General features: G+C 40.6%; 1 protein-coding gene across 2 annotated transcripts in view; it reads right to left on the reverse strand.

Annotated features, from left to right (window-relative positions):
• CPAMD8 (C3 and PZP like alpha-2-macroglobulin domain containing 8) overlaps positions 1–24,493 on the reverse strand; it is a 150,925-nt gene that overhangs the window by 112,141 nt on the left and 14,291 nt on the right. For both annotated transcript variants that reach the window (XM_072601274.1, XM_072601272.1), the window contains exons 4-11: positions 20,586–20,751; positions 19,766–19,818; positions 17,958–17,975; positions 17,187–17,241; positions 14,779–14,892; positions 13,172–13,256; positions 12,141–12,249; positions 5,049–5,276 (exon numbers count right to left, since the gene is read on the reverse strand). In XM_072601274.1, coding sequence (XP_072457375.1) covers positions 5,049–5,276; positions 12,141–12,249; positions 13,172–13,256; positions 14,779–14,892; positions 17,187–17,241; positions 17,958–17,975; positions 19,766–19,818; positions 20,586–20,751 — 828 coding nt within the window. The remainder of the gene's footprint in view (positions 1–5,048; positions 5,277–12,140; positions 12,250–13,171; positions 13,257–14,778; positions 14,893–17,186; positions 17,242–17,957; positions 17,976–19,765; positions 19,819–20,585; positions 20,752–24,493) is intronic.

Raw genomic sequence — 24,493 nt, forward strand, 5'->3', positions numbered from 1 at the left:
TAACCATTATTGAAAGCAATTTGGAACTAAATCCACCCAAATTACCACTGTGCATACCTTTTGGCTAAAGGATACCACTATGAGACACATATGCCAAAGAGAAAGACAGAGGGAAAAGACACATATGCAAAAAATATTAATAACAGCACTTTTTACTGTAGCAAAGTGAGTGCTCATCAACTGGGGAACGACTGGACAAAATATGACATATGAATGTAATGCGATATAAAAGACAGACTCAGAGAAACTTGGGAAGATGTATGTGAACTGACACAAAGTGAAGTGAGAAGAACCAGGAAAATGATTTATGTGATTATAGCATAATAAAGGAAAGCAAATTTGAAAGACCAAAGAACTCTGATCAATGTTATGAACAATTATAACTCTAAGAAGTCTAATGATGAAGCATATCTGTCACCTCTTGACAGAAAAATGATAGGTTGTTGGTGCATAAGGAGATAGCATATATGACCAATATCTGCTCAATTAGATTTGCATGATATAAGGGGGTGTTTCTGGAAGGAGGGGGTGTGTGTGTGTGTATGTGTGTGTGTGTGTGAGAGAGTGTGTGTTTAGGGGAGAAGTAATGATTAAAAAAAAGAAAAACATATCAATGGAACATTTAAAAATACTTGTACAAAAGAGAGCTGAGGTAAGTTCAGAAGGGAACACAGAAAAGTAGGGCAGTGCTGGCACTAGCAAGTTCAATGTAATATACACTTTAAAAAAATTCCAAGCTGTATATAACAAATTCATGTTTTTATATACAGTCCTCTTTTTCTGTTCTTTGTATATAGGCATGTCAATGTTTGTTGATGTTTGCAATAAAAATTTAATTAATTTTTTAAAAAATTGCCTATAGTCACATAGATAGCAGAACCTGAATTCAAACCACGATTCTAAATTCATTTATCTACCACACAATTATATCAACAGATGCAGAAAGTCTTAGATAAAATATAATTTTTATTTAAAACCCCTTAAAATCATAAACATAGAAGGGCAATTCTTAAAATGATTAAAATTGCAAATGTAAAACCAAAAATTATCATTATTTGTAATGAAGAAACACAGAAAGCTTTCTCAATAAATGCAGATGGAAAGCAAGGATATTCCTTCTCTCCATTTCTATTTGGCATAATTCTAGTAATTATTATAGTAGTAATAGGAACAAAACAATAGAGATTAGTAAGCCTAAGAAAGGAGGAATGAATGAATAAATGAAAAATACTTATTAAGCACTTATTATATGCTAGGCATTAAGGATACCAATAGGAAAGTAAGACAGCCCTGCTCTCCAAAAGTGCACCTTCTAATGAGAGGACATACTTAGGAGGTTTTAGCCACAAGTCACATGAAAAGGTCCCATGCTCCTTAGGGTGCAAAGCAAAACAAATAGAAATGCATGTTTTTTAAACATTATTTCCATTAATAAAAACTTACTGCTTTTGCATGTTGAACTATTTGACAGTACCAAGGACTTTATTAACAAGAGCCTTCTTTTGGGGGGGTCTTCAGCAGCTATGACTGTAGAGGCAAGGGCTATGTCACCTAGAGAGAAGTATCCAGGTCCCAGTAAACAGAACCAGGGAAAAAACCTCACTAATCAAAAAGCTTGAGAGTTGAGAGGGCCCTTAACAGCCATCTAGTTCAAGTTATACATGAAAGGAATCCCCACTGTGACTAACAAGTAGTCATCTAGTCTCCGCTTGAGGACCTCCAAGGAGGGTGAATCACCCCTTCCCCAGGCAGCACATTCTACTTTGGAATAGCTGCACTTATTAGGAACGATTTAGTAATATCAAGCCTTAACTGGTCTCTCTGCAATTTTTACCTATGGCTCCTGGTTCTGCCCTCAAGGACCAAACAGAACAAGTTGAATCCTTCTTTCATTATAGCAGTCCTTCAAACACAGCTACGCTGTCCCTCCTCAGCCTTCTCTTCTCCAGGATGAATATCTTCACTTCCTTCAACCGCTCTTCCTTTGACATGGACTTACAACCATTAAGCATCCTGGCTGCCCTCCTCCGGACTCTGCCTAATTTATCAACATCCTTCTTGAGCTGTGAAGCATAGACGGCACAGAATGCAATCCTCCAGATGAGGTCTCACAAGGCTAACTCTTCCAGTAACTAAACAGGTTACTTGAATTTTTCACTGTTCCCTGCCCTCTTCACAACATCTTCCTGAGCTTCAGAATCTACCTCTCATGATGCCACTTCACCTACTGCCTTGAGCCCCTGGGCTTTTAGTTGATGGGCCTTCCTCATTTCTAGCCTGACCCAGACCCTTGTGTAGCTTTGCTCTGTCCACCTTCATGCCATGCAGCTGCAACACCCCTGCTGCTGTCCTTCTATTGCCCTAGGAAGCAAAATCAAAGCAACACTGCCATTCCTGGAAAGGGCTTGTCAAACAATTACTCCTTCACTTCACTCACCATTTCAAAACCTTTTCCCCTGGTCAACCATCTCTATATGTGATATCCAATATAAGAATAGAAATTCCTGAAGGTCAAAGACTGCCTTCCTTTTTGTTTTTGTATCTTCCACCCTTACTTAGCACAGTGCCTGGCACATAGTAAGAGTTTAATAACTGCCTTTTCATTTATTCATTCATTGATTCATTGAGTGTGACTGTTTTCTATTTCCTTACTTAAGTATAGGCCTTTGCCCATACCCCAGGGGACAATGATTCACAAGATTTGGGAGGAGGCACCCACTTCCACTGGCAGTTATCAGACCTGGACTACCAAGTTCACCCTTACTACCTTTTGAACTTCTGGGAACAAGAAGTAGGAGGGCCATCAGTGGGCAGGAAGTAGGAGTTGGGGAGAAGCCACCATGGAAAATGAAAGGGAGCTACCTGAAGGACACCTTAGCAAGGCTAGCCATGTCATGGATGTAAAATCCATTCAGGCGGGAAACTGAAGACCCTCATTTTTGTTCCCCTTTCCCTTCTCTTTACCAAGAGGGCAAGCACATTGCCATGGAACCTGATGCTCCCCTCAGGGCTTGTGTGTACGTTTAAATTTTTATTTTGCTTTTTAAAGCCAGCAAAAGTGATAAAACTGTTAAGAAAAGGGATTGCTAAACTGTGTGCTCCTGCTTGAATGGGGGTGCTGAAGGAGACGACCCTGAATAAGCTGGGACAGGAGAAAGATTTAAAACTGTTCAGTCTGCCACGAGGAGATTTCTGGCAAAAGATTATTCTGATTTTATTTGAACAGTTTACCAGAGCAGAGAGAATACAATCACTCAAGTTTCTCTGGTAACACTAATTCACCAGATTCATATTTATCCCTAGTTTTGTATCTTCATTTCCATCTTCTGTACCTTTCTTTTTAAAGACTAAGTTGGTTAGTAGGTTATCTGCGCATGTACAGCTGTCTCTTCCGACAAATTCCATTTTTCTTTCCCATTAGAATAGTTTCCCTTTGTGCCTTCAGGCTTTCATTCTTGAGAATCTACTATCCCTCTTGGGCTTTTCTCCCCTGTAGTATGTTATTCCACAGGAGAGATCTCTGTATCTTTCATCTGAAACTTTTGAAATCTGCTTTCTCCACATCTAAGGTGCTTGTCAGACTGAGCCAAGAATTCCTACCTTTCTCTGTCACAAATTTTAAGAGACACTTTCCTTCACAGTTCATTTTCACTTTGGCAACCAGTTCCTCTTTGTTAGTGAGAATCAGATCCATAAAAGAACTTCCCTCTGTTGGCTCCTTTATATTTTAAAATGTAAGAGTGGAAATAAATTGAGCCAATCAAATACCCAGTGACTCCATATCAGAGCACCATAACTGGATGAGAATACTTGTATTGAATCAATCAATCATTAAAATGCCTCAGACTAGGTGCAAAATGTTCTAGATTTGTTTAGAAGTTCTTAAAAGCCACCAGAAGAAATGGAGTGTATTACACAGAAAGCATAATTGGATGTGTTGAAAGCAGTGATCATGCCCTATGAGTTTGTACAAAGCCAGCAAGTTAGTTTGGAACTGAGTATTTGAATATTAGTAGCTTAGTCTGAAATTACCAGCTAAGTGACCCTGGGCAAGTCACTTATCAGCTTTGGTTTCCTCATCTGTAAAATGGGGATAATAGCACCTAACTCACAGGGCTATTGTGAGGATCATATGAAAGAATATATAAAGCACCTGCAAACCTTAAAATGCAAAATCAATGCTAGGTATTATTGTTGACTATGTAGTGTTGGAGGTCATCCAGGAAAGTCCCTGAGGAGGAATTTCTTAGGAGTGCTTGGGACTGGAGAGGAGAGGTGCTTGGCCTCATTCTTCCACTGTGACCAGAGGAGGGCCTTGTGAACTCTGGAAGAACACTAGACTTGGAGTCAGGAAGACTTAAGTTCAAATCCTGCCTCAGATACTTATTAGTTGTGTGACCCTGAGGAAGTAATTTAAAGTCTTCTCTTCTATAAAATGGGATAATAATAGTAGCTATCTCCCAGGGTTGCTTTAAGGGATCAGATGAGATATCTGTAAAGTTCTTTGCAAATCTTAAAGCTTTATGTGAATGAGAGCTGTTATTATCAGCTTATTCTGGCTTTGTGCCTTATAATTCTTTGTAGGACAGTCTCCCATGTCTAGGGGAGTTATTGGCGATGCCAGAAGCAGAACAACAGACTAGTTGAATATTTAAGGTCCTTTTCAGTCATGTGATTCAATAAACGATGATTACTGAATACAAGCTGCATCTTGAAAATAAAGTCTATTTAAAATGTAAGGATACCCTAAAAAAAATTACCAAGGGGTCAGCTGAGAATGTTTTACTTTATATTTCTTCTCATTCAAAGAAAGTGTGCACTGTTTTAACATAACTTATGTTATCATTCAAGGTAGGCTATGGCGTTCAGTGTATACCAAAAGTGTGGTGATGGGCCATATTCAGGTCTTATATGAAACCATTTTGGGGAGGTAGAAAAGGAGAAGAGAGGGAGGGAAGCAATGCTAATATTTGCATCACCATGGTATACATAATAACTTAAAGAAAGGTATCAGAATATCAGTGAATGAAACTATATCAGGAACATACCTTTCCTCGATAAGGCAGACCAGGTTTGAACTGCTTTCGTGTATCCTTGCTATATCTGATATCAATAAGCTGCTTCTGCACGGGGGTGGAATCATCAAAGGTCACCTGCTGACTGCCATCAACACTGGTCACTGTGGCCCAAATGTTCACAGTGCCTCGAAAGTGCTCTGGAACATCTGCTGGCATCATGTCTTTCACACACACGTCAAAGACTGCAGAGCCGTGAATCTGCATGCAGAGTCGGGATGGAGATGTTATATATTCAAATAACTTTTGGTGAAACTTTCCCTTTCTTTCAGGGTCTGGTGCTTTGCTGCTCTTGGCAAGTAGGAGGTAAGCAGAATGTCAAAACCAAGCTAAACCCAAAATGAAACACAAATTTACAAACATTCGTCTTTCATAAAACTTTAATCTAAAAACTTGGTTGATAGGTGAGGTTTGTTTAACTCTGAGTTTTATTTATGCCATGAATAGGAAACCTCTAGCCCATGAGCTGGAGCCTGGTCTTGGGCTCTTCCATCGAGCTCACCCGTTCATGCAACAGGACACGATAGCTCTGTTGGAGCCTAAGCCTGAGAGAAAGCAACAGGCCTTGTAGGCTTTAGCAACAATATGCTGAATCAGCACCATAAGGGAATATTATACCCTCCCCCATAATTGTGCCATGCCTATGATTATGAACTCTGAAGTTCCCTTCTTGGTTCATCATCCCTTATCCTTCCATTTTTCCTTCTGCCTCATTTCTCTTAAAGCGATTCATTCTTCTGCCTGGGACTTTTAGTCCCTCCATCCTCCTCCATTCTCCGAAACCATACTCCTGCTTCAGTCTTTAGTCTTGGGCAGTGCATCTATACACTGTACATATACTATACACCCTTTGAGTCTCATTTCCCCTTGTCCTCAGGCTATTGATGTCTTTGTTACTGTTCTGTCATATCCACAAGACCCTGTGGACCATAGCACGCCAATGCTGTCCATGGGGTTTTCCTAGCAAAGATACTCGAGTGGTTCGCCATTTCCTTCTCCAGTGGATTAAGGCAAACAAAGGTTAAGTGACTTACCCAGAGTTACACAGCTAGTAAGTGTCTGAGGATGGACTTGAACTCAGGTCTTCCTGACCCAAGCCCAACTTTCTATCCACTGAGCCACCTAGTTGTCTCCAAGGCAGAGGATAAGTGACTTGCCCAGAGTCACAGCACTAGTGAGTGTCTGAGGCTCAATCTGAACTCAGGATTTCCTGATTCCAGACCCAACGCTCTATCCACTGAGCCATCTAGCTGTCTCTTGATGTCTTGCCAATCAATGTTCAACCCTTGGTTACTTTCACCATCTATTTTTTCCATTATTATACCAACGTCACTAGAGGAGGTTTCAAAAATATACTTTTGCTGGGTCCACTATAAATTCATACTAGCTACATACATCTCAGCAAAGACCTCACTGCTGCATTCTTCCTTGACTGAATCACTTAGAAATATATCAGGTTCAAGAGTTTAATTCTTTTTCATTAGGAGTTCATTTATGACTTGCTCATTTCTTGGAGATTGAGTTTAGATTTCTACTTCCTGTTTTATCATTTGGGATATTTTGTATTTTTGAAGATACTTACCTATTTCCTTTAAGTTCTAGTTTTGGTGGCATGTAGTTTCTGAGGATAGTGGCTTCTGGTAATTTTCATATCCTATCCGTTGTGAATTCACCATTCTTATTTGATTTTGGCAATCTAGGTTCTCTCTTGCTTTTATTTTGCTTAAATGAGCTATAGTTTTATCAACTTCCATAGTTTTTTTAAAGGTTCTATTTGATATATTTCTACTTTGATTTTTAAAATTTCCTTTGCACTTGTTTTTCCAAATTAGGACTTCTCTTCTTCTTTAAACACAGGACTAAGTTTCTTCAGCTATTTTAGCTTAATCTATTTTAAGGTACCTCTATTCCCACTAGCTTTCTTCCATTCACCCACAATAATCCCTCTGCCTCCCACTTTACTCCTTTCCCTAGTCTGGCCATTTGCTTAACTTATTAGTTCCTTTTTCTTCATTTTGCCTAGTTATTTAATTCTTTCCCTTCTTTCCCCCTCTTATGTAGGCTGTCAAGTAGAATCTCCTGTCCTCTCCTCCCCTTCAACTTATTTTGTACATTCATTTTTTTAAACTTCTTTTTCTATGCTTTAAAAAAAAAGAATTTCCCTCATTCTCTTTTTTGTTATTAATTTTCATTTTCCTGTCTATTCTAGATTTTTATTTTAGCCTCACGGCCCTTCTATATGTTTAATCCTTCTTTAGCCTCTATATTCCTCATGGAATTAAAATTTCTAAGGTACCTATTTGAGTTCCTTTTTCTAAACAGTATCTGTATTATTGCCTTATTGTTCTTCCACCTTAGTCTTTTTTTCCTGTTATACCTCACTCTTAGAAATACCAATTTCTGAAAGTGATAGGATATTGTCCTATGGTAGAAATTTTCCTGTCCCTAATTGTACAGTTCATCACTGACCTTTGCCTTCCCTGTGGTGATTGTTTTTCCTATTTGTCTTGAAATCTCCTCTCTAGATCCATGCCCTCCCAGTCTTTTGGGTGTCAGTTGCCCCTAGCAGCCATGATTCCCCTTCTCCTGAGTCAGATTGACTGGTTTCTCTAAGATCAAATCCCTTCAAATTATACCCATTTCTCTTAACAAAATACCTCTTTTCTCCTATAGGAGCATTCATCAGTGGTACCCCTTTCCCCTACTGAAATAAGATTTCCTCATTTCTTTTCCTCTTTTTCAGTCCCTCACTTTGCCTAAATTCTGAGTCTCTTGTAGTCTCTCTTCTTCTCAAGAGACCAACAGAAGTTATTTTCACTTCATTGTTAGACTTTGACTTGAATTTAATACAGCCCATATTTCTTTCTATCTTCTTCCCCTTTTATGCACCCTTGAATTCTGTAATTCAGTCCCACCAAAAAAAAACCCCAAAACACTGATTCATCTAAACAAGTTGTAATTTATAAATATAATGGAATATTATTGTGCAATAAGAAATGACGAGCAGGTAGATTTCAGAAAAACCTGGAAAGATTTATATGAACTGATGCAAAGTGAAATGAGCAGAACCAGGAAAACACTGTATACAGTATCAGCAACACCGTATGATAATCAAGTAGGAATGACTTAGCTCTTACCAGCAACACAATGATATAAGACAAGTACAAAGGACTCAAGATGGAAAATGCTATCCACATCCAAATAAAGACCTGATGGACTCTGAATGAACATAGAAGCATACTTTTTTTCACTTACTTTATTTTTTTCATTTTTCCCCTTTCAATCTGTTTCTTCTTTCACAACTGTAACTAATATGGAAATATGTTTTGTATAATTGTACATATATAACCTATATCAAACTCCCTATCATTTTAGGAAGAGGAAAGGGGAGGGAGGGAGAGAGGGAGAAAAATCTGGAACTCAAAATCTTGTAAAAATGAATGCTAAAAAGCATCATGACATACAACTGGAAAAAATAAAATATGACTTTAAGAAATACACTGATTCACCGGTAGGTGCTTTTCTAGGAGGTTTAATCCATGATGTTTCAAGTTTATTTTTCCACCATCACTTCTATTTGACTTCTGAGCAGCTAAGTGGCACAATGTATAAAGAGTTGGGCCTGGAGTTAGGAAGATCTGAGTTCAAATCCAGCCTCAGACACCAGCAGTGTGACAAACCTGTTTGCCTCAGTTTCCTCAACTATAAAATGGACATAATAATAACATTTACCTCCCAGAGTTGCCATGAGGATCAAATGAGTTAATAATCGTAAAGCGTTTAGCACAGTCCCTGGCACGCAGTAAGTGCTGTATAAATATTAGCTATTATTATCATTATCCTTGCCCTGCATACAATTAGAAAAAAATCTTAATGGTCTCTGTTATTTTGTTGGCGACTGTATTTGTTTGTGTTTCTTATATTTCTGTTGTCTGGAATGTTTGAGAAGCAAATAATTTCCTCAGATCTGGTTTCCTAGAACGTTTCTACTGCCTCTTTTTTTTTTTCCATAAACATCCATCTTTTTTCCATTAATGGTTAGGATCAGGTTTGCAGGTTTGGTCATCTTGGGTTAAATACTAAAGCCCTTTTCCTCTCAGGAAAACATTACTCCATTTCCTTTTGCAGTTTCTGGTGAGTGCATAATAATATCTTGGGTTATTCAAATTTCCTTTCCTTTATATATGAGAAGCTTGTATGATTTAAGGTTGCCTTTCCTTGATATTTGGGGTGACTTTTCTTGATTGTTTAGCAAAATGTTTTATTTAATGTTAAAGTTCTGGAATTTGGTGAAATTTTTAGGTGAGCTGAACTTGGAGATTCTTACTATGGAGTCCAGTGCATTCCGCGAAATTTCACTTTGCTCTCCATTTCCAGCACTTCTATGCAATTCTCTTGAAGGATTGACTAAAGTATAGTATTCAAGGTTTTTGTATCATTTTTTTTCTGGAAAATCGATAGTTCTTACAGAAATATAGACACAAAGCTAGAAAAGAATTTAGAAACCACCTAGTCCAACCCCCTCATTTAAAACAAAAGAAAACAGGCTCAGAAAAGTTGATTTGTCTAGGGTTATATAACTAAGAAAGTGTTTGAGGCAAGATTTGAACTTACATCTTCCTGAGTCCAAGTCCCAGTCTATTCACTGTGACATTTAGTTGCCTCCCTGAGTTTTTTCAGCAAGGTCAATTTCTATAACTTGTGCAGGTATCAGGTGGTCTTCCCCTTTTGTTTAACGCATTTTGTCCTTATATTTGTTGTTGCATCATTGCCGTTTTACAATCTGTATCTGCTATACTCTATTACAAAGTGTCCACTATTTTATGAAGCTCCTTTACCTTCAATATTGCATATAACTTCATACTTTAAAAAAATTTCCTTCTCTCTCATCTTAAATTTTTTTTAATCTTTATTACAAAGAATGACTCTTTGGTAGGGATTGAAGGGAATACAGGAGAGGTTTAAAAAATCAATAAACTATTTATTTATAAAAATAAAATTCCTCACCTTCTGCTCTAAACCATCAATTCTCTTTTCAGAGCTTTAACTTCTCTTTTTACTTCCTTCTTTTGTTTTCTTCTAATTTTTAAATTAAGTTTCTCAGTTAATTTGGGGTCTTTTGAAGTTGTTCCAAACTAGTTTCTATTTTCTTATTCTGCAATCTTTTCTTATTCTACCTCCTTGGAGTCTTTTCTTCATTGTATTTATTCATTGGGATATCTTTGTTTCCTCACCTTGTATTCAATCTCTTGCTGTTTTTTTGTAGGATTTTCCTCGAGAAGTATCATCATCATCTTCTTCCTCCTTTCCTCTTCCTCCTTTTCATCTTCCTCTTCCTCTTCTCTTTTTCCTCTTCTTCTGCTGTTTTTCTACTTCATTTGTTTCATATCTTGCTGTTTTGAGTTGATGAAGGGGCGCTGGACTTAGACAGGACTATTCGATCAGCCACTTTGTGGGAACTCTTTCAGCCTGAATTATTATCATATTTTCTACAAAGAGGAAGCTCCAAACTTTCTCCTTAAGATTTATAGGTCACCCATATTTCTTATTTATCAGCATCTGACTTTGCTTCCTAATACACTGAGAAAATAGAAGGAACTGTCTGGAGATCCTTCATCTTCTCTGTTCACATCTCAAAATTCATCTATCTCTTCACCCACAAGGGTTCTTCTCCATTGCTCAGGTTTCTAAGGAAGAGGTATTCCTTTTCTTTACTTCCTAACAAATATGTATTAAGTACCTTCTATGTGAAAAGCATTGTGTTGGGTGCTGACAATACATGTAAGGACAAAAACAAAAGCCCTACCTTCCGAGAACTTATATTCAATTATATATAATACCTAGAAATGTGAGAATGAACTGAGTCAATCAATCAATTACCCCACCTCACATAAAGTCAATGCCAAAATGCTCTACCTTAATACCTTTTTCAGACATATCAAGCAAAGAAAGGTGTCAACCAAAGTATGAATAAGGACTTGATATTAATTGATCGATCTTAGGCTTTAGGCAAGGTGCCAAAAGTCCTTGAAGGTCATTAGATGCAGTGAAATTATGTTATACAAGAAAGGTGTTTGAATGGTTGAAGAACTTAGAACTGTGGGGCTTGTGGAAATGCAGCAGGTTGGGGTTGTGAGAGCAGTTTCAGGGCATGTGCTACAGAAAGGGAACAAATACATGGGCCTCTGAGGAGAGACAGGCTTTGCAAATGAAGTGACACCTGCGCTGATCCTGGAAAGAAGGCAAGGATTTTAATGGAAACTCTGAGAGGAGGGAAAGCAGTGCAGGTCTGAAGATGAAAGATGGAATGGTAAATTTATGGAACAACTCATTGTCCAGTTTGACAGAAGGGAGTAACATGAATTAAGTCTGGAAAGTAAGTGATGATGCAAGCAAAGAAACTAAGCAGCGCTCAACCAAATGGAAGCAATGCCAGGAAAGCCAAAGTAAGAGAAAGTACCCAAGAGGAGGGGTGGCCAACACTGCCAAAAGTTGTACAGGAGTCACATAAGAGAAGCATTTAAAAAGTCCACTGGATTTAGCTAAGGGTCAAAAAGTGTGTGGGAAGTTAGGCAGTCAAGGGAACAAGCATAAATGACTTCCTATGAGTTTGTCTATAAATGGAAGAAGAGGTCTAGAATAGTATGGAAGGGATGGAAAGACCAAGGAACCAGCAGATGAGAGAAAAAGAGAGAATGGTGGAAGGTGCAAACTAGAAGACACAGGGGGATATCTGACTTTATTTGATTGCACAATATTTAAGGACCTACTGTGTTCATAAGTAAAATGCTAGTAATCTTCCTCTGAGACTGAAGAAAAGATGGAAAGAAGATGAGGGGGAGATTTGGGGTGGTCTATCAGAATTTGGAAGTATGTAGCAAGAGAAAAGAGGTAGTTCAGGGAAGATGGTCTGAATTTTCCTTATCAAAGCTAATACCTCTATTTGTGTCCTTGATGCCCTCCCCTTCCATCTTTTCTGAGAGCTTTCTCTATTGGTCACCATCTTTCTCTCAGCCTCAGTTTCTCTTTTTCTACAGCTCCTCCAGAGCTTATAAATTTCCTTACCTCCATAGTTCTGAGAACAGGATGTCCCACTTCATGTCTATAGTAGCCCACACCATTTATAGTCATGTTGATCATTAGTTTCCCAGTTACTGGCTTCCCAAATGTATACCTGGAAGAGAAAGAAATGAAGTACTTACTTTGCAGAACCAAGAGATCACCACACATGAAATGCCCTGGAAATCCTTTGATGGATCAAATTGCAAAATCAAATACTCTCAGATGTTGTTCAGTTGTATCCGACTCTTCATGACCCCATTTGGGGTTGTCTTGGCAAAGACACTGGAGGGGTCTGACATTTTCTTTGGCTCATTTTATAGATGAGGAAACTGAGGAAAACAGGGTTAAGTGGCTTGCCCAGGATCACACAGCTAGTGTCTGAGGTCAGATTTCAACTCAGGTGTTCCTGACTCTAGCTGTATCCACTATGGCTCTCAAAACTGAAGAGAAACTCAGAGGGTAACTAAGTCAACCTGAAAAGACTTGAACGGAAATTCCCTGTACAACATACCAAGCAAATGGCTCCAGAGATTTCCATTATCTGCTGAGGTAGTCCCTTGGAATAGTTATTAGGAAATTTTTCTTCAGATCAAGCTTAAATCTGCCTTGCAATTTCCATCCACTGTTTCTAGACCTGTTACCTGATACAGAACAGAGCCAATCCAATCTTTCATTGTAGAGATACACACACACACACACACACACACACACACACATACACCACTCAGAAATCAGTGGGCAGGTTATTGGTCAGCCCTCAGGTGCTACCTCCTCAAGGAACCAACACTTTGAGACTGGTTGGGAAGTGGCACACACTCCTGGACATTAGACTCTATTAGAAATTAATGGGCATTCATGAAACAGACCAGTCTCGTTCATAAGGAAGTTTATGTCCTTTACTAACCTGTTAAGTAACAACATTGTTAGGTAAACAAACCTGAGAAATGCCTGACCCATTTCCTAAAGTTTCTATATCAAAATGGAGAGATGAAAATGGCATGGCTCCCAAAAGACAAGTTGTGAAGGCCTCTTACCTGGCATGAACAGTCCCCTTTTCACATGCTTCAAGATCCCTAATATACTGAGGAGGCTCAATGAGGAGCTCAAACTTGGGCAGCACTAAATGGAAAAAATAAGAGAGGCATGCACGCTTAGTTTGTGCACCTTGATAGGATATCTCCATGTTATAACAACTAAGAGTTTTGTGATTAAAAAGTACTTCATATTCACCATCTCATTTGACCCTCATAACAATCTCCCACCCCCTCCAGAGTTAAGGAGTGTAGATATTATCCTTGTTTTACACAAAGAAATTGACATTCGAATAGATTAGGTGATCTGTTCAAAGCCCCACGCATGAGCAGTGACCAGTAAGTAAGATCCTAAGTCAGGTCATCTGTTCCTCAAAGACAGAGTTCTTTCAAGTACATCTTGGACAGCTAAGTCATCAAAGAAAAGGACAAAAAAAATCTGGATTCACACACACATACACACATTCACACATACACAAAACAAAAACCAAAAAGAAAATTTTTAAGGATTCTCTACTTACACCACAAGGAGCTAGGTGGTGCAGTGGATAGAGTGGCCAGGCCTGGAGTCAGGAAGACTCACCTTCCTGAATTCAAATCCAGCCTCAGATACACTAGCTGGGTGACCCTGGGCAAGTCACTTCACCCTGTTTACCTCAGTTTCCTCATCTGTAAAATAAGCTGGAGAAGGAAATGGCAAACCACTCCAGTATCTTTGCCAAGAAATCCTCAAACAGGGTCATGGAGTCAGACATTACTGAAACAAGTGAACAACTTATACCACAGTATCTAGTTCTAGGATCAAAGGGGTGGAAGGACCCTTACAGCCCAACATAGCCAATCTCCTAGGTGATACAGAAATCCTTTCTTCAGCCTTCTAGACAGGGAGGTATAGTAATAATAGTCTACATTAGTATTGCATTTTGGCTATAAGACACTTTTGTACCACGATCTCCTTTGGTCATTATAGCGTCCCAGTGAAATAGGATCATTATGCCTATTTTATAAATGAGGAAGCTCAGAACACCCAGGGGAGTGACTTACCTAAGGTCACAAAGCTGAAACAAAGTGCCTGCTTGCTGACAATTTTCTCTTGTGTCTTGGCACTGACCTCCATATAGAGGCTCAGACACATAGCTCTCAAGCTAAATATAGGTAAGATTTGTCCTCACCCCTCAGATTCCCTCTTGGAGGTGTTCGCTGTCCTAGCTTGAGGGCAGAAGAAAGCACTACTATGTGCTCCACCAGATAGCCAGGGGAACAGAGACTGGCATGCCACAAGACCTCCTGACTCCCCTTCCCATAGGCACTGCAGTGTTACATTCAACAGTATCAAGGGAGGTAACAGGGAAAACCTAGATCTTCCCAGATTGCAAGTCTCTCCAAGCCCTGCCTGGATATACACTTCTCAATGCTGTAACAGGCAGTTTTTTAAATTTCCCAAAAGATGGACTAGTTCGCCAATAGTACTTCAAAACCAAAGGCAGTGCTAAACTAATTTAAATGCCTGCTTTTCCCCTAACCCACATAGGAACTGGAGCTTTCCACCATGCCATTGCCCTGAAAGAAATCCTTCTGAATAGTTAGATGCTAAATGCTGCCAGACTCACCATATTTCTGAACTTCAAAGGATTTGTTGTATGTATGCCCTTGCATTTCAGCAAAAATAAACCACTCTCCAAAGACAGGTTGGTCAGATAAAGGAAAACTTACGTTGATGATACCTGGATAAAAAGAAAGTCTTTTTTTAGACATCAATCAAATGTGTTCAGTTTCTACCATATGTGAAACACTATACTATAAACTATGAGTAAGGAAAAGAGAAGATACTGTCCCTTCCCCCAAGGAGCTTATAGCTTAGTTGGAGAGAATGGACATAAAATAGAGACTGTTTATAAAGAGCAACATCCCAACTGGTGAAGCTCCCTGTCCCCAAAGACATTCAAACAGAAATTGGATGGATGACCATTTATCAGGATTGTTGGGGGAAAAGATTCATGCTTCTGATAGTGGCTGTAGTAGATGACTTCGAACATCCCTTTCAACTCTGATAGTAACTAGAGAATTTACAAATGATTACTAATTGACTAATTATAAATTAATGAATTTACTAATTATAATTGACTGATTATGAATTGACTAATTATAAATAACTTACCTTTATATATCACTTTATAATTTACAGAGTATGACATAGGGCTAAGGGGATCCTGACAGAGGAGTGATCAGTATTGGGTGGTTTTAAAATAGAAAGAGGTCAATCTTAACCTGATTTTCAGAAAAGCGGGATATAGAAGCAGAGTGGGAGTCACGCTAAGTCACTGCCAAGCATTACAGAACAGTGGAGGTAGAAGGATCCTCAGAGGCTATAGGGCACTGCCTTAGCTGACCAAATCCCTTCTATATTATCCTCAACAAGCAGTCATCCAGCTTCTCCTTGGAGACCTCCAGTGATGGGGAGTCCATTCCACCGACAACTTGAGCTTTTAGGAAATTTATCTTTTAAATCAAATTAAAGTCTGCTCCTTGTAATTTCTCTCTATTGGTTCTAGTTCTGAGGTAAAGTAAGTGAGGAATCAAGAATGACTCCAAATTTGGGAACTTGGGCTACTGGGAAGATAGTGGTGTTTAGAAGAGGGGAAGGCTTGGGGGAAATAATGAGTTTTGTCTTAAGTGTGCCGAGTCTGACATACCTACAGGATATCACTTTCAAAATGTCCAAGAAACAGGTGGTGCTCTGACTGGTTTCCAGTCCATGGAATGAGATGTGCCTCTTGGTCTAAGCTCTTCACCTCTAATCTCTCTGCCATGCTGCTACTTCCCTCCCTCTGCCTCCTCTCCCTTCTGACTGGAGGACTGGATTGTGCTCAGATCCTTCCACTAAGCACTTGCTGCTTTTTCTGGTTTCAGTGCTATGAAATGAAAAGCCTGCCTTGCTGGGAATCCCTTGGTGTCCATCACCCCTGCTTCCTTGCCTCCTTTTGTGTCTTGTCTCCTACCTTGTCCTCCTAGATTGTATGCTCCTCGAGAACAAGGACTGTCTTTCTTTCTATTAATTGTATTATCAGAGCTTGGCACAGTGCCTGGCACATAGTAGGTGCTTAATAAATGTTTATTGGATTGAATTAGTGACATAAGAATAGAGCTCAGGGGAAAGGTGAAGGCTGGCTATATAGATCTGAGAGGGAGAGGCACAAGATGATAACTAACCCTAGTGAGGTCACCAAGAGATACTCTAGAAAGACAAAAGAAGATCCATGACAAACAATACTCATACTAGTTGTATTAAGTCTGAAAACCTACAAAGCTTCATTAGGGAGACCCTTGTCAGTGTTAAAGCAATCAGTCTAACCATCTACCCTGGAAAAAGAGCGGATGCAATAATGCATGTTCCCTTATGAGGTCATGCAAGTAGATGTGGAGACTGTCAAGTGAGGCAATCAATACGTCTGTGGTGGACAGGTGCTACAGACAGACAATGAGCTGAGCCCAGAACTGATGATGAGAAAATCAAACTAGATAGTGTGAGGGAAGTTGTGGAATAAGTTTCATGACCCTATGTCATTTTTGCTACCAAAGCCTATCTCCTTAACATAGAATTCTAGAACTGGTAAAGCTCTCACTTCACTAGTCACTGTCTAGTCACTAGACTAGACACGGACTGGCCAATTCTCTCATTTGAAAGATCAAGAAACTCAGACTCAGAAAGAGAAGTGACTTGTTCAAGGTCACACAGAGAGTTGGTATCTGACCTCATGGGAATGAATGAACTCTTTAACCGAGTAAGGAAAGAGAAAGAGTATCAGGGTGGCCAGGAAGGAAGCAACCAAGAAAGCTAATGAGACATCAACAATAGTTCTAATAATGGCTTGCACTTCTATATAGTTTCATGGTTTATAAAGAACTTTGGCTCATTTGGTTGTTCCAAAAACCTCATTTTACCTTAGAGATGAATGGGATTTGGGTGCCCACTAGCAACAAACCAAAGGAAAAAGGTCAGAAGGAGCAAAGACATTACCACAACATAAGGGCTTCAGGCTGCTCCATTCAATCATCCGAGATCCCCGAGGGTCCTGCAAATTTTAAGGAAACACAGATGTGGACAGTCATCTTTACCCTAGCATTCCAACCACCTGTGAGAAAACTCAGTCAGCAGAGGTGAAGCAACTCCACTTCTTTGGTCCCTTTTTACTCACAATTCACTAGTAACGACTGAGGTAAAAATCTCAGAAGTCAAGTTTTGAAAGGGGTGGTAAGATGTTACAAGCTCTTCTAGAAATGAGCCATGCAGGCTTTCCAGGGTTTGTGCATAGAATCAGAGAACATGAGAACTGGCAGGGATCCCAGGATAGAGAATCCTCAAATGGGGGGTGGGGACAGGGACCTCAGAGATCATCTGATCCAATCATCTGTCATATGGGGGCACTGGAGCCCAGAGACAGAGCGTCATTTGCCTAAGTTTAGCCAGGCTAGGTGAATGGCCAAGTTAGATCCAGAAGCCAGATCTCCTAATCCTGATCCTTGGATCTTTTCAAGAGGCTCTGCTGCCCACCTCCACCCCCACCCTGAAGACAGCAAGCCTGAAGACTGCAGTACGGAACCTCAGAGGGTGACTGGTACTCACCAGTGGTGACTGGTCCCTGCCAGGACAGGGAATTTTCAGAAACTACCAGGGAGGGAAACAGGAACATAAGCAGAGCATAAGAACAGGCAAGGAGAGAGAGAACAAACAGTGCCTTGTACAAGGGGAGGCCAGAACAGCACCTCGTGTTTCCAGGAAGATACTCACCACTATGTAGGCTTCCAGCTAAAACAAAAACAAAAAAGGCAAGTCAAGTTCCAGGCCAGGTACTAACTCTTCATATTAATTAACATTGCTTGAAAACATGTGTTCTTTCTCTGACCTCAAATAACACTTTGTACTTCTCTAAGATACTTAGCATGTTTATGCCAACTTATACCATAGTTATTTATCTAGGTTCCTATGCCCCATCCATGTTCCGGGCTTTTCTGTATCTAGGCCTTTGCCTTTCCCAATGCCAGGAATGCCCTCCTTCTATATAACTTTAGGGTTTAGGACACACTTTCATCACAATTGCCCTGGGAAGTTAGTAATGTGAATACTCCTTCCACTTTACAGATGAGGAAGTTGGGGCTGAAGGGAGATAAAGTGGTGTGCCCAGCCAGGCCCACACAGTTAGGGTGCCTAGAGTAGAACTTGAATGCCTTCTTTTTCCAAATTACCCTGTTCTTGAGGGTGCCATCATTCCCCAGTCACTCAGGTTCTCAACCACAGAATCATCCCCTCTTCCTCCATCTCTTTTACCCTGCCCCCCCCAGCCATATCCAATCAGATGCCAAGTTATATCAATTCGACCACCACATCATTACTCATGTTCTCTATGTCATAAGCCAATACCCTAGTTCAAGTCCTTGTACCTCCTCAACTGGACTATTAAAATAGCCTCCTGACTGCCCCCCCTGATTATAGTCTCTCCCCGTGACCCTTTCCAACTTGTCCTCCATACACAGCTGCCAAAATAATCCTAGGGCACAAGTCGGATCATGCCACTCCTCTCCTTGAAAACTTTCAGTGGTTCCCCGCTGCTTTTGGGATAAATTACAAACTCATCATGGTGGCTAAAACCCTCTATGATTTGGCTCCAGCTTAACATTTCTCTTTCATTCACACCCTTTATGTTTCAGCAAAACTAGACTCCATGGAGCATCCTTCACCTCTGTGCATTAGCACAAGCTGTCACTTATACCCAGGACATATCCTGGTATAACCTTAATTTTCTTTCCATACCTTGCTGTCTCATTTCCCCCTACCAGAAGTGTGGTCTCCAACACTGCCCTCCCTATGCCCCAACCCCCATAGTGGAGGTTTTGCCTTAACTTCCTGGGCCTCACGCCTTCACTGTACTTACTCATCAGACCACTACATGTGTCCAGCCCAATTCCCTGCTTTCTAACACCTCTTTATAAGTAGTCCTCCCCAACAGAAGGTAAGCTCCATTGAGGGTAAGAACACTTTTGCTTTCTCGTCTTTACCTCCTTACCACTTCACGTAGTACTGGCACATAACAGGCACTTGATAAATGCGTTCTTTCTCTCTGTCCTAGCCCCTAACTCTCCACCATGGAGCAGCTAGCTGGTGCAGTAAACAGAGTACCAGGCCTGAAATCAGCAAGATAACTTCCTGAGTGCAAATCCAGCCTCCGATATTTACCAGCTGTGCGACCCTGGGCAAGTCACTTCACCTTCTTTGCTTCAGTTTCCTTATCTATAAAATGATCTGGAGAAGGAAATGGCAAACCACTTCAGTATCTTTGCCAAGGAAACCCCAAATGGGGTCATGAAGAGTCAGACATGGCTGAAAAATGACTGAAACTGTGAGTCAGGCACTGTGCTAAGGCCTGAGTGTACAAAACAAAAAGGAAATAGTCTCTACCCTCAAGGAGCCTACATTCTCTAGACAAAGACTACTTAGAGACCTCGTGTAACCTTTGGCTTAACCAACTGGAGGTACTGAAGTTTCTGGTATTGGATATACTCTCGTCAATGAAAATTAAATAAGAAACTTAGTCTCCTTACCTTCTCATTTACAGGCCTCAGTTCTGGAGAAACCATGAATAAATTTATGAGCACTAAAACAAAAAAGAAAAATATTGGTTATGTGGGGTTCATATTCTTTGACATGTAACATGGTAGATGCGGTAGTAAACCTAAACATTTATACTTCTGGAACACGTCATAATCACAGAATCTTAGCTTAAAGGAATCTCAGTCTACAAATGTTTATTAAGTTCCTGTTCTGTACTGGGGATACACAGAAAGGCAAAAGCCAGTCCCTGACCTCAAAGACATCACAGAATAATGGGGGAGAGCACATGTAAATATCTCTGTACAAACATGATTTATGCCAGAGTGGTTGAAGGTCATTTCAGAAGGAAGGCACCAAGAGTAAGAATGCATTTCTTGTAGAAGGCAGGACTTTAACTGAGATTTGAAGGAAGTCAGAGGATCTAAGAGACAGAGATAAGGAGAGATCGAGTCCTGAGCATGGGGGGCAGCCAGTGAAAATTCTTGGAGCCTAGAAGTGGAAAGTTCTGTTGAGGAACAAGAGATCTCAGAAGATTTCTAGACCAATCTATGCCTGGGCAGGAATATTCTCATCAGCGTTCCTAACAAGTGTTCACCTAAACTCTGCTTAAACATCTCGCATGACAGGGAACTCACTTTTTATACCGCAATGCTATTTGGACGTTGAAACCCAAATAATTGGGCCAGAGAAAGTGGGTAGTTGCAATGAACCTATGTTACACCTGAAACTTTCAAGTCCCGACTGCAAGCACATGGCTTCAGACTGATCCCTCTTCCACATGATAACAGTGACCAACTAGGGTTACCATACCTCTCTGCTTTGGTTTGTATAAAGGCTTGTCTGTCTGGATAAACACAGATGATCCTTTGCTGTCAATGGTCACTGTGGTGTAGTTGTGAAAGATGTAGCCTTCTTCCGTCAGGTGGCGATTACCCCAGACCTTCAAAAGTGCTTGGCCACGAAGACCTGAAGGCACCTAGAGGGAGAGAACATAATGGATAGAAGAGGAGAAAAGGCCAAGGTGCTGGTCTCCTACCTTTCTAAAACTCTCAATAGAAGCTTTTCATTAAGAGGGCTGCACTAGCCCCGTGGAGTGAGGGCTCAGTATTATGCAGAATAGTGAAAGGGTAGGAAACTTTTAGGATTCTTAAGTCATGGAATTCTAGAGTTGAAAAGAATTTAGGACTGAACACAGAATATAAGAGCTGGAGTAGATATAAGTTAGTCAAATACTAGACCTAGGGCAGCTGGGTGGCTCAGTGGATAGAACACTATACTTGGATAAGACTCATCTTCCTGAATTCAAAACTAGCTGTGTGACCCTGGGCAAGTCACTTAACTCTCTTTGCCTCAGTTGCCTCATCTGTCAAATGAGCTGGAGAAGGAAGTGGCAAACTACTCCAGTATCTTTGCCAAGAAAAACCCAAATGGAATCATGAGGTATTGGACACGACTGAAAAAAACAACTTAACTGAATTGACTTAGTCAAATTCTCTCATTTTACAGATGAGGAAACTGACACCCTGCCTCCCTAGAAAGCAGGTGACTTGCTCAAGGTCTCACAGACTCTTAGCATTAAAGCTGACCCATTAGCACCCCCGTCTCCTGACTCTCAGCCCTGTACTGTTCCCCCTGCATTGTGCTGTCTTAGGATGATGTTGCCAGCATGATTACTAGTCACTGAAGCAAAAAGTGAACAGCTCCATGATCTATGCTAACTTCTTGGAGCAAAATCAAAGTTTCTGTCTAATCTGTATTTAATTTTGAGAATTGAGAGTTGAGACACAGCAGCATGTCTCAGGCCCCAGGCAAGAGCAAGGGATGAGCACACGGTCTGGTCCATACTAAGTATACGGGCAATGCTGACTGAATTTGTGGTTCCATTTTCAGAAGGAAGACAGCATCTGAGGCTGAACACTAGACTTTCCCACCCTGCCAACCTAAGGTCCTGTTCTTGCCCTGACAGGATGGCTCCCTGCTGTCTCCCACCTGCCTGGAGTATTTCCTTATGGAGCTAAGCTGTTTTTTGTTATTTTCAAATGAAAGTGTTTTCAGTAATCATCTATGATTATTTGCAATTACAGGGATGGTCCCAGTGCTTAGACTTTCTACACACAGGAAGCGCAAGCCCCAGAACTAATTTTTCAGGATTCCTTCTGCTCGTTCTAGCGGGCATGTTCAGCTACCCAGAAGGAGAATTCCCAAACACCAGGAAAGTTATTTTTTTGATGAATTTATTCTCCATTACAATACAGTGCTTCTGCAATAATCTTTTAAAAACAGATTTGTTGTCATTTTAGTTGTGTCTGACTCATCATGACCCCATTTGGGGTTTTCTTGGCGAAGATGCTGGAGTGCTTTGACTTTTCCTTCTCCAGATCATTTGACAGTTGAGGAAACTGAGGCAAACGGGGGGTAAGTGATTTGTTCATGGTCACACAGCTAATAAGTGTCTGAGGCTAGATTTGAACTCAGGTCTTCCTAACTCTAGGTCCAGTATTCTGTCCAGAACTGTTCTGTGCAGAACTATCAGACATTTACCTGTGGATGGAGAAATTAGAACAGCCTATTGCATTAAGGGTTCTACTCTCTGGCCATTGTAGAGTCAGAGAGTGTTCAAATTAGAAGGGAGTGCTTATGGCCTCACCCAACACCTGTCATTTTACAAGGAATTTGCTTGAGGTCACATGGCTAATTAGAGGAACCAGACTGAGACTTGAACTTGGCTTCCCTATGCCTCATCCAGTGTTTCCGCTCCAGGACCACACAGCAGTGTTGCTTTAAAAGTCAAGTTCTACTGTTTAATCATAGAATCTTAGAACTGGCTATGACCTGGGATGCCCAGCCCCCAGCTGAAGGAGAAGGGAGCATGCCCGGCATGTTGGCTCCATGCAAGCACGCAGTCTCAGCCCTAGGCTGTTACTTCTTTGGTGCTACCTGACCTTCTCCATGCCAACCTCCAGCTGCTCCACTTACTGCTTTGGAAAAATGTACTGACTTGTTTGCCTAGCCCTCTGAATTTGTTTCCCCTGGTGAACTCTTGACCTGTACTTGACATGGTGTCTGGGTTACCTTTTTAGATCACAACTTGAACCATATACTTGTTTCTCCCTAAGACTGTTCTCTTTCTGCACTTGGTAACTGCTCCCATGTCAGAAGGGACCAGGACCCTATTCTTGAGATCATGGAGTCACAAGATTTGGAGGTGAAAGGAACCTTAGATAATATCTGGCTTGCCTGCTTCATCTTACAGATGAGTAAACTGAGGCCCAGAAAAGGAAAAGGAACTTCCCACAAACTTACACGTAGTAAAAGCTGAGAACCTGATTCCAAATTCAGTGGCCTCTATCCTACCACATGTTGTCCAATCCTTATCTGAGGATGAATCCCTTCTACATTTTCCCAATTGTTCCTTCATCTCTATATACAGCAGATATGTGACAACAGAAAAGGAAAGTTAGACAGATACTAAAGAGTCACACAATCAGAGTTGAAAGAGACCTTAGAGATCACCTAGTCCAGGGGTGGGGAACCTGTGGCTCCAAAGCCACGTGTGACCTTCTAGATCCTCAAGTCCAGCCTTTTGACTGAATCCAAATCAAAAGGCCACACTTGAAGACCTGGAGGGACATATGTGGCCTCAAGGACTCTAGTTCCCCACCCCTATTCCAAGCTTCTATCTCCTATGACATTCTAATTTTACAAGTTTTGATAGGTGCTCATCTAGCCTTCACCTAGATATTTCTCTGTGGTCCAGCTAGTGTCATCCTGATCTAACCACTGATCACCTTCTCAGCCTAGCCAAAGTCTATATAAATCCAATCTGTACCCTTTGGAAGTCTGCCACACCAACCTATGTATGAGAAGCCAGAAGACACAGCCCAAAGTTACTGAAGATCATTGCTATAGAACTAGAAGGCACCAATCTCAGAGGCCATCCTCACCAACCTCCTCATTTTCTAGTTTAACAAACCAGGACTCAGATAACATAAGTGACTTGCTCATGGTTGCCAAAAAGGGAATTTGCATCCAGAGCCTCTGACTCCAGGGCAGTTATTTTTCCATCACACCAGCCTGTCTCCTATGAGTGTAGCTGAGAGAATACCAAACTGAGTCTACCCTAGGGTGACGTGGGAGGCAAGATGAACACAGAAATAATCTTACCTGACTCAAGGACATATCTAACCAAGAAAATAGGATAGGAATAGTGACTGGATCTGTGATTTCATTTGTATAGGGAACTTCCACGTAAAGAAACTCTCTTTACCAACGGCCATCATCATTCTCTCTAGGACTCGTAGACTAAGAGAGCTGCCTGGGGGATTCGGAAGTAAGAAGACTGACTCTCCCAGAGTCAAAAAGCCAGTCTGCATTACACCCAAGACTTGAACTCAGATTCCTGTCTTCCTCATTGAGATCTGGTTCTCTATCCACTACAATATGTTTCCTTCCAATATTTTCTTCAATTTGCAGCCTACTTTCCTCTAACCTGGCCCCAGTAACCCAGAAATGAGCACACTCTTGTGAGTTTTTCCAACACCTACTTTATACCTGCCCTGAATCACATTATCTGTATCCATGTCTTATCTCTCCCAAATAACTACAAACTCCATGAGGGTAGGAATCATGTGTCTTAACTTTCTATCCCCAATAGTACCCAGCAAAGAGCCCTACTCATATAGATATTAATAAATAATTAGTGATAAAGCTATTGTCAT

This window comes from Notamacropus eugenii, chromosome 4 (assembly GCF_028372415.1).
Source record: "Notamacropus eugenii isolate mMacEug1 chromosome 4, mMacEug1.pri_v2, whole genome shotgun sequence".
Classification (NCBI taxonomy): Eukaryota; Metazoa; Chordata; class Mammalia; order Diprotodontia; family Macropodidae; genus Notamacropus; species Notamacropus eugenii.